The sequence below is a fragment of the Vidua macroura genome, chromosome 20 (assembly GCF_024509145.1).
Source record: "Vidua macroura isolate BioBank_ID:100142 chromosome 20, ASM2450914v1, whole genome shotgun sequence".
NCBI classification, from domain to species: Eukaryota; Metazoa; Chordata; class Aves; order Passeriformes; family Viduidae; genus Vidua; species Vidua macroura.
This window is the reverse complement of record NC_071590.1, coordinates 624,122-640,783: the sequence shown is the minus strand read 5'-3', so window position 1 is coordinate 640,783 and position 16,662 is coordinate 624,122. Positions and strand designations below refer to the sequence as shown.

Here is a 16,662-nt window from a genome sequence, read left to right as displayed (position 1 = left end):
TACTTTGGATGTCATGTCTGTAATGCTCGTTGGAATATATTGCTGTGTTCCATGAAGGAAACAACTGGGTTGACAGTGCCTGGGAGCTTGGAGGAATGGGATGGGATGCATGAGATAGCTTTTGCTAAGCTTCCTTGTGGCATCTCAGCTGCCACTAAGACACATAAAGGCTACAAACTGGAATTTTTAGCATAGGGAGAAACTGTGTCCAGACTATTTTTTGCCTTGAGCTGTGAATGAGGAACTCAAACTTCTTGTGTGGTGTTTTTAGTTACTAAGATATTACTTGGTGAAAAAAACCATGAGAAGATGCCAAGTTTGTGCTAAGAGGGATGGAGCTAACAGGCTTTGCATGTTTGTGTCACCAAAAATCTCCTCAATGGTAGCTGCTGCTTCTCCACAGGAGCCCTTTTGTGGTGGTGTGGGATTCACTTGAGCAGGGGTTGATGCTCTCTCCTGTGCATCACTTGAGGGGACAGTTTAGGGCAGAGCAGTGCTGTGAGCAGGGCCGGGCGTGGTGGCCTGAGGGGCACCTTTTGCTCTTTTGGGGTTTCCTGAGCACTAAAGCCACTGAAGTGCTGAGGTGCCCAGGTCAGGACAGCCACAATGAAGGGCTGCTTCAGTGCCAGGTGGAGCTTCCCACTGTGTAAGAGCTCAGGGAAGTGCCATGTTCAGAGACAAAGTGAAGGTCACACCTGGGGAAGAACAGGTATGGAACTGTTAGCAATTCTGTAGCAGGAAAAATGCCTACTTTTTAGTTCAAGAAAAAACTTGGAAGCCATGCTGCCTCCCTGGAGAGATAGATGCCTGCAGAGATCAGTGTGGGACCATTGGAAAAGAGCCAGTGCCTGGAGTGTTTGGCTTCCACAGCACATAACTGTGGGAACATTCCAGGCTAAGCCCCTTCGTTTGGGTGTTTCAGATTTTTGTTCTCCAAGGACATGGGGTAGGATTGCATTACAAGGAGTACAGTACCTTGAAAAGATGTTCTGAACTCTTCCCAAGATTGGCTCTTCATGTATTAAAAAAAAAACAACTTTGTGTTCTGGTGCCTGCAGTGGGTCTTCATCAAAAATACATTTGCCTTGAGGTCTGTTTTAAAAAGGCAGCTTGAATTGGTTCATTGGCACAAGTTCACACAAGCCCCAGGGAGTGCATTGCCTCAAGAAGAAGAGTTGCATTACACAACCCATTGCCACTGGATGTAAAATCCCAACATTTCATCAGGATCAAAACAGCTGAGAGAAATTTCTCAAAGGTGCTTTGCCAGTAGGCACCGTATGCCCTGAAGGTGCATTCTTCAGCTTAGGAAGTGCAGAAGGAGCTGCTGCCTAGAAAGGGAGAGGTTGTAACATGAATGAGGGCTTCCTGCCCTGACTTTCATTCAGCATGTGCTGTTAGCAGAGCCAGCTAGAACCAAAATTTCAAGTCAAAGCTCTGTCTAAAGTACATAGACATCCTACAGAAAATTTACAGGTGTTGGAGAGGACAGGAGCAGTTAAAGACCCAACTTCCAACAGAGCTCCTTTATTCAGGTTGGCATTTGTGTTGCATACAGGCACAGCTACCATTTAGAGGTAGCAAGAAACCAGCATACTGAGTTATGGATGTGTGGGGTGGAAGAGGTTTCCAGAGCCTCTAGTCAAATCTCCTGCTCCAGTGAGACTGTCACTAGCTCTAGATCAGTGTGGCCATGGCTTTGCTGAGCTCAGGCTACAGGTTCTTCCAAGAATGGAGATCTCCCCAGCTCTGGGAGCTCTTCCCAAGGCTGTATCACCCACTTGGGCAAGGAGATTTTGCTGATGTCTGACTGGTAGTCCTGATGCTCCAGCTTGGGGCTGTTGCCTCTCATTACTACTTCCTCACCTAAAAAGTCATTCTTAGAGATGGTCCTCAGCGCAGGAGCCAGACTGACACCAGCCACGAGTTTAGAGGATGTGTTCACTATGTACAAACACACAGAGTATTCCTTTACTCAGATCCTTATCTTTAACAATTTTAGGTGGACACTGCAAGTGAAATGGAAGAACTGGATGTTGACAGCATCTCCCTCATGCCAGAGCCAGGCAGCCAAGGCCCTGCAAAGCTCCAGGTGTTCTTAGCTCGATACAGGTACTGAGTGCTCATTGCTTGTGCTCTGTGAAGTTACATATTATCCACTGTTCCCTACTTCACAATCTTTTCTAGGATTCACCACTGTTAGGAGTGGATAATAACAGGGGTAGACCTTTATCTTATTTCTCGATTTTCACACTGGGAAAGCTGGGAGTGTCTAGCCTGAAGAAGAGAAGGCTCTGGGGAGACCTTAGAGCTCTTTCCAGTGCCTAGAGGGGCTCCAGGAGAGCTGGAGCGGGACTGGGGACAAATACCTGGAGTGACAGGACAAGGGAATGGCTTCCCACTGCCAGAGGGCAGGGATGGATGGGAGATTGGGAAGGAATTGTTCCCTGGGAGGGTGGGCAGGCCCTGGCACAGGGTGCCCAGAGCAGCTGTGGCTGCCCCTGGATGCCTGGCAGTGCCCAAGGCCAGGCTGGACGGGGTTTGGAGCAACCTGGGATGGTGGATGGTGTCCCTGCCCATGGCAGGGGGTGAAATGAGGTGAATTTTAGGGTGCCTTCCAACTCAAATCATTCCATGATTGAATGATTTGAGACTTGTTACTTCCTGCACAATCCAGGCTTAGCTCAACAAAAGCACATTAAGCTCAGTAGCTGTTCAGTGAACAGCACTGTGTGAAACTTTAAATATTGGTCTGTGTTGAAAATTAGTTCAACCTGACATATTCATTGAATTGTCTGTTTTTTTCAGAATAGTGCAAGAAGTTTTCTCCAAGAAATCTTATTCCAGCAATTAAGAAAATTTCAGCTTCAAATTCCTGAAATTTTTGGCCAAAATACTTCTGGCTGTAATTTTTAAGGGACCAAAAAAAAAAAAAAAACAACAAAAAAAAAAAACCCAAACCAAAAGCACAGAATAAACCCACATGTTTTTGATAACTGTTGCCATTCACTGAGCCATCATAGTCAAGCCCAAGTTGCTACAGTTCAGTGTATTACCTATCCTTCAGCTTTTCCATTGGGAATTGGGAGGAAGAGAACGGGGATGATTCTGTGCTTGTGAGGAGCACATCAGATGTGGTCTGTGTCTTCATGTCAGTCTTGGGCCCATAAGGTCTCAGTCAGATCACAGAGAGGTAAACATTGCTTTGTCATGATGAAATCCCTTTTAAGGGGTAAAGACCAGGAATTGGTAGTAGGTGTTTGTAAAGCAAAAGGTTTTTTATGAGGCCTTTTCCTGTGAAATGAGACCCTCTGATTAGTTTGAGTATCGCTGGGTAGGCAGGTTAGAACTGCCTGGAGTCCAAGCCATATCACCAATGTATTGCTAATTTTCTTGCTGGTGAAGTTTTTGGTGTGCTGTTTAAAATGTGGGGTTAGAGCAGGAGGAGTCACCACAACCTCTCTCTGCAGCCTCTTCCAGTGTTTGCTCAACCTCAAAGAAGTTTTTCCTCAGGTTCTGGTGGAATTTTATGTTTGTTTGTGCCCACTGCCCCTTGTCCTGTTGCTGGGCACCAGTGGAAAGCATCTGGCCCCCTTCTCTTGACACCCACCCTAAATATACCTGTGCATTGATAAAATCCCCTTTCTGTTGACTTTTCTCCAGGCTGAATAGGCCCAGCTCCCTCAGCCTGTTCTCAGAGAGATGCTCCACTCCCTTCAGCATCCTTATATCCCTGTTCCTTTGGATGTCACAAGACATCTGTTCTGCTCCTCAGAAATTATCTGTTATTAAATATTTTTATGTGTAAACTACAGTCTTGACCTTTGTCTGTGGAATTTGCTGCTTACCAAAGTGGATACATTCCCAGTGAATTGAAAGCTTATCAGCATCACAGATGTAATGTGTTGCTGGGAAGGTTCCTATGCAAATTAAGTCTTCCAATTATAAATATTTCAGCTACAATCCTTTTGATGGACCTAATGAAAATCCAGAGGCAGAGCTTCCACTGACTGCTGGAGAATATATTTACATCTATGGAGACATGGATGAAGATGGCTTCTTTGAAGGTGTGTTTTAGTAAAATAAAATGTGACTGAACTGCTGTGGAGAGTTGATTTCTTTCCAGAAAATGAGAGAGAAATGTAACCTCAAGGTAAAGGGTTTCTGCCCAAAGTTAGTTTGTTAGAAGGATGAGCAGATCCTGTTGGAAATGGCTTTATTTATGGTATGAATAAATGAAGTCTAAGCGATGAAATCCTTGTCTAGTGATTTCAGTGGAAATTTTGCCACTACTTCCACCAAGCTCCAGGTATCATCTCCAATGGTTTCAACTCCCATATGGTTCCTCCTTCACCATGGAGAGGAACATGTTCAGCCCCTTCTGCAGATGGGCTATTTCCCTCTTTCCAGTGCCTGTAGTGAGCCAGGAACTGGAGCAGGTGATGGGCTCTATTACCTCGTGCTCTTTGGCAAAGAGGGGATACAATAATCAACCTAGACTACAGCTGTGACCCTTGGTGGTGTCACACAGTGTTGCTGTTTTGGTCCCTTTGCAAACATGATCCTGGTTGACTAAAAGGTGGATGGAATTGAAACCAAGATTTGTGGGCTGTAAATTTGTGCTGAGGTTTTTTTTGTGGAGCCACTTGCTTAAGGGATGATGGTTCCTGATTTCCTGAGGTGCTTTGCAAGAGCTGAGACAAATGCATGTGTGTTGCACTGCTTGCTCTGTGACTGGTCTGCCTCATTTTTCTTTCTTTCTATTCCCAAGCTTATCATTTATTTGTTTGTTTATTGTTTTAAAAGGTTATTCTTTACTAACCTTTTCTGCTTTCCCTGCTTTCAGTTGATTTGCTGTAGGTAGAGTTTGGAAGGGAGAAGGCAGTGCAGTCTCTGTGTGCTGTGTTTGATGGGTCTGCACAGACCAAGTGCTGTGTATCTGTTGTCCCCACAAGTCTTTTTGGGACACCTTTAGTACAGGAGTTAACTTAAGAAAGAAGGGAGCTAAAAGGAAGGCCAGAGTTAAATACAGAGCTGGGAAGATGGATTTTCTTGAGGAAGTACTGCAAACCCCAAATCTGTATGGCTGGGAGAAGGTGTAAAATCATGCAGCTGCATAGTTTGGGAAGGCTAAAAAAGTTAGTGAAAGAGCTGTGATGAGGAAGAATGGGATAATGAAGAAGGAGAAAGTCTTTAGCTAATTACACAACCCAACTTTTTACTTAGTTGGCTCTGAAATATGTAAAGCGGTGAGTTTCCTCACTGTGTCCTTTGGGACCTAACTAGGGAAGCCCTAGGAAATCAGGAAACATTGCCAGGAATAACCTCCCTGAGGTATTTTCCACTCCTGACTGCATAGCAGTTGTACTCTGGCATAGATGTTGTCCCATAGTCCTGACAGCTGAGTTGGAAGGCTCAATGGCAGGAGCAGTGGTAACAGATGTCCTGTTTTTCATTTAGGGGAGCTGATGGATGGCCAGCGAGGGCTGGTCCCCTCCAATTTTGTTGAGCGAGTTTCAGATGATGACCTCATGATGTTTCTGCCTCCGGAGCTGAATGATCTCACCCATAGCTCATACCAGGAGAAAAGTTTGGTCAGTGCAAGCACCAGCAGTGGAGATAAGAGTGAGTTTTCCATTGAAGAGAGTAGCATCAGTCCATTGGCCAGCAGAACAGAAGGAGACCAGGAGGAACCGGTTAGTCACACAGCAGTGCCTTACCCAAGAAAACTGACTCTTATCAAGCAGCTTGCCAGAAGCATAGTTGTAGGCTGGGAACCACCTCTTTTGCCAGCTGGCTGCCCAGACATACAAAGCTACAACATCTATGTGGATGAAGAGCTACGTCAGAACGTGAAGAGTGGCCTTCAGACCAAAGCAGTGATAGAAAAGCTGGATTTACACAGCAGGGCTTACCGCGTGTCCGTGCAGACAGTGACGGAGCATGGCAGCTCTGATAAACTGCGCTGCACTTTCTTTGTGGGGCAGGATTTTGGCATGGCACCGACGATGCTGAAAGTCAGAAGCGTCACGGCCACATCAGCAGAGATCACGTGGCTTCCCTGCAGCAGCAACTACAGCCATGGGGTGTATCTCAATGGGCAGGAGTGTGATGTGACCAAGCCGGGCGTGTATTGGTACACCTTCCGCAACCTGCAGCCCAGCACCCAGTATGTGGCCAAGCTGGAGGCACGGCCCATGAAAACTCCTTGGGAAGAGGTGCCCAAGGGGCAGGAGCAGGACTCAGCCATGATACACTTCACTACCCCTCTAGCAGGTACTGCAGGCCTCTGCACATGGAGAGGCTGTGCTTAGCTGGCCATTTGCTGGGAAGCCATAGGGCAAAGGGAAGCAAGGTTGATTAGGTCCCCAAAGCCTGAGGTGCTGCACTGTTTTGTCTTAATGTTTTTCTTACTTTATTTTAAAATTTGAGTAGCCCTTTTGCTTTCATTTGCTCTGGGAAGACATCCTCTGTGCTGGTTGGAGCAGCTGATTGAGTAGGGAAGAGATGGTTTACCATGACTTTGCTCCAAGGGTTGCTGCATCTTGGCCTCAGCTACTTTTGCAAAGTTCTGTTTTCTGTGCATTAAGCTTTTACAGAACAAGAGCACCTTATTTTCTCTGGTTCTGTCTGACATTTCCCAGTTCTGGCCTGGCTGTTGTAGTTCAGTTCTGCAGGGGCAAGTCTGGTTAGGAGTTTGCTCTTTGGTTCTAACCAGGGTTGAGCTTTCTGCTGTAGCCAGATAAGCAAGAGGAAATTGTGTTTCGTCTCTCACAGGCACACCTGATGCTCCTTTGGATGTCCAGGTAGAAGCTGGTCCCTCTCCAGGTATCCTGGTTATCAGCTGGTTACCTGTCACCATTGATGCTGAGGGATCTTCCAATGGGGTGCGGGTCACTGGATATGCCGTGTATGCGGACGGACAGAAGGTACTGGCTGTGCAGGGGGCTGGGGCTGCTGCAAGGGGAGCATGAAGTATCAGACCTTAAGACATGGAAAGCTAGATCCAGGAAGGTGTCCTGAGGAGGCAATGACAGTCCTTTGCCTGGAAAGGAGTGACATCAGAGAAGGGACATTGCCTGGCCTGTGTGATGCACACTACAAAAGACATCTGTCTAGATTTTGGAGGTGCTCCTGGAGCAGGACCCCCCAGCAGCCTCCCAACAGCCTCCTCTGCTCAGCCCAGGCACTGGCCTGATCCTCTGGCAAACAGTTAGTCCCCAGGGTGTGGACAGAGCACAAGGACAAGTACATAGCAACAACCTGGGGCTTTCTCTCGAATGTGAGGAGCGAGGTGTAGTGATCCAGCATAAAGTTGGCATCCCCACAGTGTGGGCAGAAGGGAGAGGGGGACATCTGCCCCTCTGCCAAGCTTAGGTGAGACCCCACCTGCAGAGCTGCCTCCAGCTCTGGAGCCCCCAACATCAGAGAGCTGTGGAGCTGCTGGAGTGAGTCCAGAAGAGGCCATGGAGATGCTTCAAGGGCTGGAGCCCCTCTGCTCTGGAGGGGCTGAGAGAGCTGAGAGTGTTCACCTGGAGAAGAGAAGGCTCCAGGGGACCTCAGAGCCTTCCAGGGCCTCATTCCAGGGCCTAAAGGGGCTGCTGGAGAGGGACTGGGGACAAGGGATGGAGGGACAGGACACAGGGAATGGCTCCCACTGCCAGAGAGCAGTGTTAGGTGAAGGAATTGTTTGTTCCCTGTGAGGGTAATGAGGCCTAGGCACATATTGTCCAGAGAAGCTTTGGCTGCCCCAGCCCTGGCAGTGTCCAAGGCCAGGTTGGACGGGGCTTGGAGCAACCTGGGGTGCTCCAAGTGGAAGGTGTCCCTGCCCATGGCAGGGTCTGGAATGAGATGGTTTTTAAGGTCCCTTCCAACCCAAACCATTCTGTGGTTTTAACATACAAACACCCCAGGGTTCAGTACTGTTATTGATATGGAACATCCAAGGACGTTCTGTATTGAAAATGTCCTGTAGTTTTATGCACACATGATGTTGTTTGAGGAGCACAGTGCAAAACAGAATGATGCTGTGTTGGATAATTGCTCTTTTGTTGTGGAAATACTTTTTCCTCTTCACAGGTGAAAAAAAGGAGTCTGGGAAGTTAGTCAAAAGAGCAGCCTAAGAAAGGGAAAAGCTCTTTAAGGCTTAGGAAACAAGGAGGATTAAAATCTGGAGTAGGAGTGAATACATTCATATTTTTCAGACTGTTCAGTTGCTCAAATTTCTCTTTAACATTCATTCTTTCCAGATAGTGTGTAGAAGGGTGGGAATTCTGCACAGCTGCTCTCCAGAGCTTTGGATTCTATCTGAACTTTGGGTTGGGAATTGAAGGGCTGAGCTGTGCACAGTAAGTAATTCCTTTCTGTTCTTTTGCTTACAGGTGATAGAAGTTACTTCTCCAACAGCTGGGAGTGTCCTGGTGGACTTGTCCCAGCTTCAGATGTTCCAGGTGTGCCGTGAGGTTTCTGTGAGGACAATGTCTCAGTACGGGGAGTCCGTGGATTCAGTTCCAGCCCAGATTTCCTCTGTCTTGCTGCAATCCTCCCACTGCGCTGCCCCTGTGTGCACCACTGTCCCCTCCAGACTGCCCCGGGGGGGCCCCAGGGCCTCATTGCCTACCCACAGCCCACAGCACACGCTGCTGTTCCAACAGAAAATTCCTGCTAAGAGCTCAGATGCCAAATTGACTGATCCCTCCTCCAGCCCTGTTGGCTCAGCGCGGCCTCTGACAGAAAAAGCCTCTTCCCCACCACGCCTCCCCTCCCTTAGTGCTTCCTTGGTGCAGGCTCCAGGCACTTCCCCACAGGGATTGGACGCTGAAGGAGACAAGAAATGCCTGAGTGTCCCTCCCCAGCAAACTGGCGCAGTGCTCCTGGGGCAGGGCACGGAGCCTGGGCCTTCCCAGAAACAGGGAATTCAACAGCTGGGTGAAGGGACAGAGGTGCAGGTAAGTGCTTACATCTCCTGCTCAGTGTCAGGTGTGCAGGGAAGGGCAGTGGATCCTTTCTGAGGAGTGGGAAAGAGGCCATTTAGCACCTTTCTGTGACACAGTGTTGCCTCTGGGCCATCATCCAGCAGTGGCAAACTGTCAGGGAGTTTTGGCTACTGTTGTGTACCTGGAAGATGCAGCTCACCTCTTGATTCTGTTTGCTAGCAGATGAGGAACAGAGTGAGGAAAGGAAGAATTTGCAGAGTTAAAAGGTTAAAAGGATGTTCCATGTTAGTCTGGCATTCTGGCACTGCTATGCTCTCTGACTTGAAGGGACCTCCTCCAGTCTGGTGGGTTTGTATAAGACAGTGGTAGAGCACCTTAGTGGATGGCAGAGGAAGGCAGCTGTGGCTGCAGAACTGGCAAACTGTTCTGACACTGGCTATTTAGAGTTCCCAGTGGGTGAGTGAAATTCCCAGTGGTATTCCCAGTAGGGTGGGTGAGTGCTTTCAAAGTTCTTTTAGGACAGTGGTGAGGATGCCTGAGAGCCGTATAATGATGGTGAATGATTGTTCTGTGATGATGGGGAAGTGGGCCCTCCTTTGTGGGATGTATTACATCAGGGAGAAGGATCTATTTCCCATTCTGACTTTTGACATCAGAACTCATAGGAGTGCTTCAAACTGTTAAATTCTGCACAACTTTATTAATCATGGCAGTGTGACCTTGTGAATGGTCAGAGTTAGGCTGAGACTTCTGAAAATGGCTGAAGCAACAGCAGCATGGTGGGCCCAAGCCCAAAGGCCAGCTCAATACCCAGGAGAACTGAGATGCTGAGTCCAAAATTTCAGCGATCAGTGCCTGGTCATTTGCAACTCGCAGTACCTTGGGTCAACTGCTGGATTCATTTACCCACATTTCATAGAATCATGGAATGGTTGGTGTTTGAAGGCACATTAAAGATCATCTGGTGCATGACAGGGATGCCTTCCCCTAGGCCAGGCTGCTCCAAGCCTCATCCAACCTGGGCTTGAACACTTCCAGGGATGAGGAGTGTCATGGTGGATTTGTCCCAGCTTCAGATGTGTGTGGTGTACCAGGAGGTTTCTGTGAGAATGATGTCTCAACTGGTGGATTCCATTCCAGACCAGATTTCGTTGTTTTTCTGTGAGCCTTTTACTGCACTTCACCTGTTTCCAGCATTGCTGCCTCTGGACATTCAGGTGTCTGGTGATGGCTGCACTTGGGGTGGTTGCTTTGCCTCCTTTGTAGAGAGGAGTGAAACAAGTGCTCCCAGGATGCAAATCATCCTTCCCACTTGAGGTGTGTCTCTTCACTTAGCTGTCAGCAAAGGGAATCAGGGCAGGAAATCTGAGCTGTGAGATTAGACACGAGATCAGGACCTGCCTGGCTTTTGTCCAGGGGACACTGAGAAGCTTGACACTGCAATGTCTCAGTGTCCCTGGGGTCTGATCCTTCAGTGTTTTCCTTCAGTGCCTGGTACATAAGGACAAGGTTTTGCTCCATTGCAAAATGCAGGGAGGCTCTCTTGGTTAGAGTAAGAGAAAGAGGTGGTTGATGAAGGCCCACCTGTCTTACCCTTCTTGTTTCTGGAGCTCCATTCCTCCATCTCCCAGAGGTTTTCTTGGACTGGTTGGAATACAGATGAAGATTTTCTTTAATTCTCACTAGGTGATCTAATCAGGAGCTTGTTGCACTCTGTTTATTATTCTTCATTAATTCTCCTTTTCTTCACACCCCAGGAAATCCTGGAGTAGTGTCCTTATCTCCAGCTCTACACAACGTGCCAGGTGATGTCTAGGCCATTCCTCTGGCAGATGACAGTGGGAAATTACCTTTTTGTATAGCTTGGGGTCTTCTTGCAGCCCTGAAACTTGTTACTGTCCATGCCCGTGTGGGCCTTTGCTGAGCTGCAGCACTGGGGGCACTGTGTGTCTCCTGGGACCTGAGGACAGGGAGGGGTTTGTTCCAGGGCTGGCCAACATTCCCAGCTGTAAGTTGCCTGCCAAAATACTCATATGCCTCCAGCAAAGAACATATCAGAGGGTCAAAGAGTTTGGGGTGATAAGACTCCATTTTGGTGCATAAGTAGTCTGAGACACCTTCCCTTGATTTCACTGTTGGTTTGTTTCCCAGACGGAGCAACCAAGAACCAAAGTGCCGGAGCTGGGCAGCCCAACGGACAGCGGGGTGAAGCTTCAAACAGAAACCTGCCACGTGTGCTCTGTGGAGGAGGCACCCAAAGGTCCCAGTGCTGACATGGAGAGAGAGGCAGAGAAGCACCTGAGCCCAGAGCCTCTGTCCTCCCCCAGCCAGGCTGGGGGGATGCAGGACACCTTCCAAGATGGAAACACTAGTGGGAGCAGCTGCCAGGACTTCCTGAGGTTGTCTGCTGGCAAGGAGGTGATGAAAGAAATGTCCAGAGTGAAAAGAGAGGTTTGTTTAACCTTGGCTGAATGAGTGTGCCCATGGAGGGATGTGAACTGTACTTGACCTCCCGAGTTTTCCAGCCTTAGACAGTGCTGTTCTGCAGGCTGTGAAGTGAGGCTGATGGTTGTGTGTGTCCATATGTGCCAGTCACTCCCTTGGGTGCCGCCCGCTTCCTTTCCTACCACACCTGAGCTGTGTATGTGCTCAGAGAAAGGAAAAATGCTCCTTTGTTGCTGAAATAGAGTCTGGGAGAACTGAGAAAATGTGTTTTGCTTTTCAACAGCAAGAAGAAAAACTGTCGGAAATGGGCCGCCGACAGTTGACCCTTTTCACTGAGCACAACCGGAGTTCTGACCTTTCAGATATTTTGGAAGAGGAGGAAGAAGATGAGCTGTCTTCAGAAGCTCTGGAAGAGAAGAAATGGGACCAGAGAGAGCCATGTTCCCAGGAGAATGGGGAAAAGGTAACTTGTTCTGAGTGCTGCTTGTGGGGAGCACCGGTGCAGCCATCCCATGCCATCAACTCACAGGAGGAGGGGCTGGGCTGAGCCTTTCCCAAGGTCCTGCTGCTCTGCTTTTACTCCCAGTGTTGGCTCAAGGTAGTAAAAACACAAGTTCTTTGGGAGAGGGGGAAGGGTATTTGTTTGTAATAAATGGAGCCAGGGTTTAATTAGTTGGAAAAACACACAGTGTGATGTGATGTGATGTTTAAAATCAGTGGGGGGGTGAGTGAGTTCTTAACACAGACAGTAAACAGGGAACAGTCAACACTGTCAGGCACAGGGTGCAATTGTGGGGGTGTTCCTGTGCAGGGCCAGGAGTTGGCCTCAATCCTTGTAATTCCCTTCCAGTTCAGAATATTCCCTGATTCTATGATTATTTGGCTTAGGCCTTGACGCTTTCTGTTGCCAGGGATGGCATGTAGGAGCAGAGTTGTGGCTTTGTAGGTCAAATGCTGCAAGGGATGAAATCCTGCCTGAGCTGAGCTGTAAGCGACCAGCTTAATTCATGCTCAAAGAGTTAAATCTGGTCTGAATGGACCTGTGGGAATGTGATTCCAACTGCATGGCCTGGAACTGGTGTGTAACCATACGGATTACAGCAGTTGGGATGAATGTCCATGAGGGAGAGCACTGAGGGTGAGATACTGGAAAATTAAAAATCTTTGCAGGAAATGTGATATGCCTGGATGGCAAGAAAGCACCCTCTCTTTAATTTTTCACGTGACCAAAGAACATCTCTAGTTGATGGTGCCCTGTGTGGCTGCTGGTCTGCAGGGATGGGGCTGGTGAGCACTAAATGGTAGCAGACAATGTAGTGACTCTGGAGTAAGTTTCCTTTCCTCCTTCTGAAGGGTCTTCTGCTTCCCAGGTGAGGGATTGGATCCTCAGTGCCGCCCATCAGGAGAGCCTGGTGGCTGGAGGGGCTGGGGCTGCCTCTGAAGGTTTTGGAAGGGCTTCCAGTTGTTGGGATTGGACTGGGAAAAAATGGAAGAAAAACAGGTTTCCTGGAAAGAGAAAGAAGGAAATAAGAACAATCAAGAACACTATTCTTTGTTTTTTGTTTTGTTTTGTTTTGTTTTTTCCCCTGGGTGTTTATTTGCCTTAATGTTTTTATTTGGTTGGGTTTTTTCCCTGAAAAGAAACATCAAAACCCGGCTCATGTCCTGTTGAGCTGAACAAACTGGTGCTTCTTGACTGGATAAAGTGATTGTTTTCTGTGCTGGCAATAACAGTGTGAGGGTGACAAGATGCTGAATTGGGAGAGGACGTGAGGGGCAGGAAGCTTTAGGGCACAGACCTCCCATTACTGCCTTATGGATTGAAGGGCATGTGACTGGAATAGGGCTGTTTTCTAGGATTCTGCATATTTAACTAAATTTTCTGTTACCTCAAGACTCCTCAGCCAACTCTTTCAGGATCCAGAGGATGAAATTCCATCCAGAGGATGAAACACGGAGGGCTGGTGCTTTTAAAACGTTTGTCCTCAAACAAGTTGTTTAATTGCTGAAACCATTTATTATATTAAAACTCAAAAGCAAAAGCCACAACTTTGCAAACAGCTAAAAGAAGTCTTACTGAACTTTTTTATATTATGAATTCTCCATATTCGTAATTGGTGCTAACAAGGCAGGAGCCTTGAGCATGTGTTCTGTAAGGAGATTTTGAGAAAATTGATGGATTTTTGGTCTAGAGGAGTTGAGTGGGAGATTTTGTAACTGCCTATTCGTGTGATAGTTAAAAGGATGAGAGCCAAAGTCGTCTTGTTTCTGGGGGATGATACATTAAAAGAGGCAGAAATCATGAGCTACTGTTTGGGATGTTGATGTTGGAGATGCGTTCAAACCTCTTACTCAGGAGGGCAGTGCGGCCTTGGTTCTGGTCCCCAGAGGGTTCAGGATGTCCATTCTTTTTTCAAACCTCATCTAAGCAAAGACATGGATTTACTGTTGGCAACAGTCCTGCTGTAATTAGGAGACTGAACTGGAGACATCTGGAGGCCTCTTCAACCAATTCTAAATATAATTCAAGACCAAGTTTTGCTTGGAAAAAGCTATAGAAGTTGGAACTATCACTAGGCAGCTTGTAACTGCCTTTGTTTCTCCCCCACTCTGGTTCAGTTTTTAATTATCTCTGAACAAACCTGCTCATGGCTGTAGTTTAAAACATCAATAGCTACACATGCTTTGTAAGCTATTTGCAAGTGCCTTCAGAACACATGAATAATATAACTTGTCAGGGACATTGGACAAGAGAACTCTAGAGGTATCTTCCTACCAAAATGACACTGTGCACCTGGGGATGTTACCTTTTATGTTACTGTTAATGTGATAAGAAATAAACCCGTAAATTCTACAGTTGGTCAACAACAAATTTTAAAATTCAGCAGTGTTGTCCCCAAAATTTTCTGTAACCTGGTAGGCTCTCACCCATCTGCAAGTGAAACTCAAGTCTGTGTGGCCCTTTGAGGTAAAGGGTTTTCCTTTGTTTTTGTGGGAACTCTGCTCCTGGATTTGCAGACAGGAACTTGCAGTAGGGCTGCACTTTGCTAGGCGATGGGAAGGGCCCAGGCAGCAACATCTCCAAGGGGTGTCCTACAGCACAGGGCCATTCCCTGTGCTCCAGGGAGAGGTCATAGCTAAGGGGGACCCATGGCTCTGTGGGTGATCCCTGTGGACAGACGAGCCCACTCAGCTCTGCAGTGGAGGGATGGTGCCTCTCCTGCCCCCATCCCACCCCAAGGGCGCCAAGCCGAGGGGAATCATTCCTGTGGTAGGATGAGAGGTGCTGCAGGTAGCTGTGCATGTACAGGAGAGGCTGGGAGGGAGCTCTTCCATGCATTTGCCTTCCTTGCTTCCTGCCGCATTGCTGCTTCATCCAATTGCTTTTGCCGGAAGATCCATTGCTCCCTCTGCCCCTTCCCCTTGCTTTGCTGCAGCCACAGCTCCATCCTGCTCTGCTGGGAGGGAATCAGTGTCACTTTGCCTCTTGTTTTAATGTTTATTTCCTCTCTTTTTTCCTTTGCTTGTCCTGGCTGTGGCTTTTCTCGGGGTCTGGGTACAGATGGATCTTTGTGATACTGACAGCGATGAGGAGATTCTGGAGAGGATCCTGGAGCTCCCGCTTCAGAAGAACCACAGCAAGAAATTGTTCAGCATCCCTGAAGTGACTGAGGATGAGGATGAAGACGAGGATGAGAAGGGTGTTACAGAAGAAAAGACAGACCTTCAAGACTCCTTGGAAACACAAGCCTACCATTCAGGAAGAACAGAGAAATCACCCAACAGCAAGGAGCCATTTCAAAAGGAAGATGGGAATAGCACCTCCATGGATGTCTCTGCTCAGACTCCGCAGGGGGAGCACAGTGCTAAGGAGAGGAGAGCGGAGGCTGACCATGCAAATCCTGCCTTTGGCCAGCTGTCTTGCAGTCAAAAGAAGGCACACTGGAACTGGGGCTATCAGGAGAATGATCCAAAGTCTGGGAGTGGGACAAGTCCCTCTTGGAGCAAGAAGAAGGGAAATAATTATCGAGAGAAGATCCGGGGTCGGCCTGAGATAAGTAGGAAGAGACAGAGTGATCTAACAGAGCACTGCAGTCGTCTACTGGGCAACTGCAGCCAGATGGGGAGCGGGTTATACAGAGCTCCCAGTCTCAGGGAGGAGCTGAATGTTGTCAGCAGTGCTGGTGGGAAGGAGGGGTTGGATTTGTACAGCCGGGCCAGACAAGGCACCTTACGGAAAAAAACCCCGAGAGCAGTGGGATCCAGGGGGGCAGAGCCAGCCGTGATAACAACGCACTGCCCCAGCTCCAGGAGCCTGGAAATAGACATCGAATATGACTCCGAAGATGATCAGGATTCAACCTGTGCATCCTCCCTGGAGAGCAGGCTGTGGCCAGAGAGGTCCCAGAGCTGCCAGGGGGACTGGAGTGATTGCTCCAGTCGGTCTGAGGTTGCCCACCTGGGTGGCAGAAGGGACCTGACCAGGCTGGAGATGATGGAAGAGCAGGGTATAGAGTGGGTCGGGTCTCCGAGCCAGCACCTACGATTCTTCTGCCGGGAGAAGGAAGCCTCGAGGTGTGAGAGCAGTTCTGAGGAGCAGGGCTGGGAGCTGGACTGTAAGTCACCTGGCTGGAGAAGGAGGCTCGAACATTCTTCGAAGGGGATACGTAGCACCTCCTTGCACAAAAGGGTTGGGTGACTTTTCCTATTCTGACTTTGAAGCAGCTTGCAGTGGTGCTGGCTTCCCTCTGCTTCCCTGGCCTGCCTGTATCTTGCTTTGTTCAGTGTTGTCCAGAGAAAGAACCCTCCTCTAGGATTGTCTGGAAGAATATCTAAGAGATTCTGTAGTTCTGTGCTGCTCCATGGCTTTTCTTGTAGTAGCTGCTTCTGCTTTTCCTGCTCCCTGACCAAGTGTCACTGATGCAGTATTCCTTTTCACACTGGGTCTTCCTCCCCACAGCAGCAGGCTGTGGGACCCAAGCGAAAATCCCTGGTGAAATAAGCTGATTGGTGAAAGCTTTGTGTAGATGCTGACTGTAATGTCATTGCCTCCCCTCGAAATGCCTTTTCCTGCATCTTCACCCGCACCAGGGAGATCGTCACTGGTGCCTGGCAGAGTGCCTGCCTGTCCTCAGTTCTCTTTTCCAACTCCCTTGGTCTTTACAGCTCTAGAGTGTCCCTGAAGAGGAATGTTGCATTTGGATGCACTGCTCTTTGTGGAGTGCGTTTGGGCTGAGCGCAGTTCAGGGAGCTGGAAGGCAGAGGCTGCTACTAATTCTCT

General features: G+C 48.3%; 1 protein-coding gene across 10 annotated transcripts in view; it reads left to right on the top strand.

Moving 5' to 3' along the window:
* Positions 1-16,662, top strand: part of TSPOAP1 (TSPO associated protein 1) — a 67,793-nt gene that overhangs the window by 35,338 nt on the left and 15,793 nt on the right. For 8 of the 10 annotated variants that reach the window (XM_053995290.1, XM_053995288.1, XM_053995286.1 and 5 more), the window contains 8 exons: positions 2,003-2,112; positions 3,958-4,067; positions 5,461-6,276; positions 6,778-6,929; positions 8,382-8,948; positions 11,088-11,387; positions 11,665-11,844; positions 14,944-16,071. In XM_053995290.1, the coding sequence (XP_053851265.1) occupies positions 2,003-2,112; positions 3,958-4,067; positions 5,461-6,276; positions 6,778-6,929; positions 8,382-8,948; positions 11,088-11,387; positions 11,665-11,844; positions 14,944-16,071 (3,363 nt within the window). The remainder of the gene's footprint in view (positions 1-2,002; positions 2,113-3,957; positions 4,068-5,460; positions 6,277-6,777; positions 6,930-8,381; positions 8,949-11,087; positions 11,388-11,664; positions 11,845-14,943; positions 16,072-16,662) is intronic. The other 2 variants (XM_053995294.1, XM_053995295.1) reach the window with 2 other exon arrangements.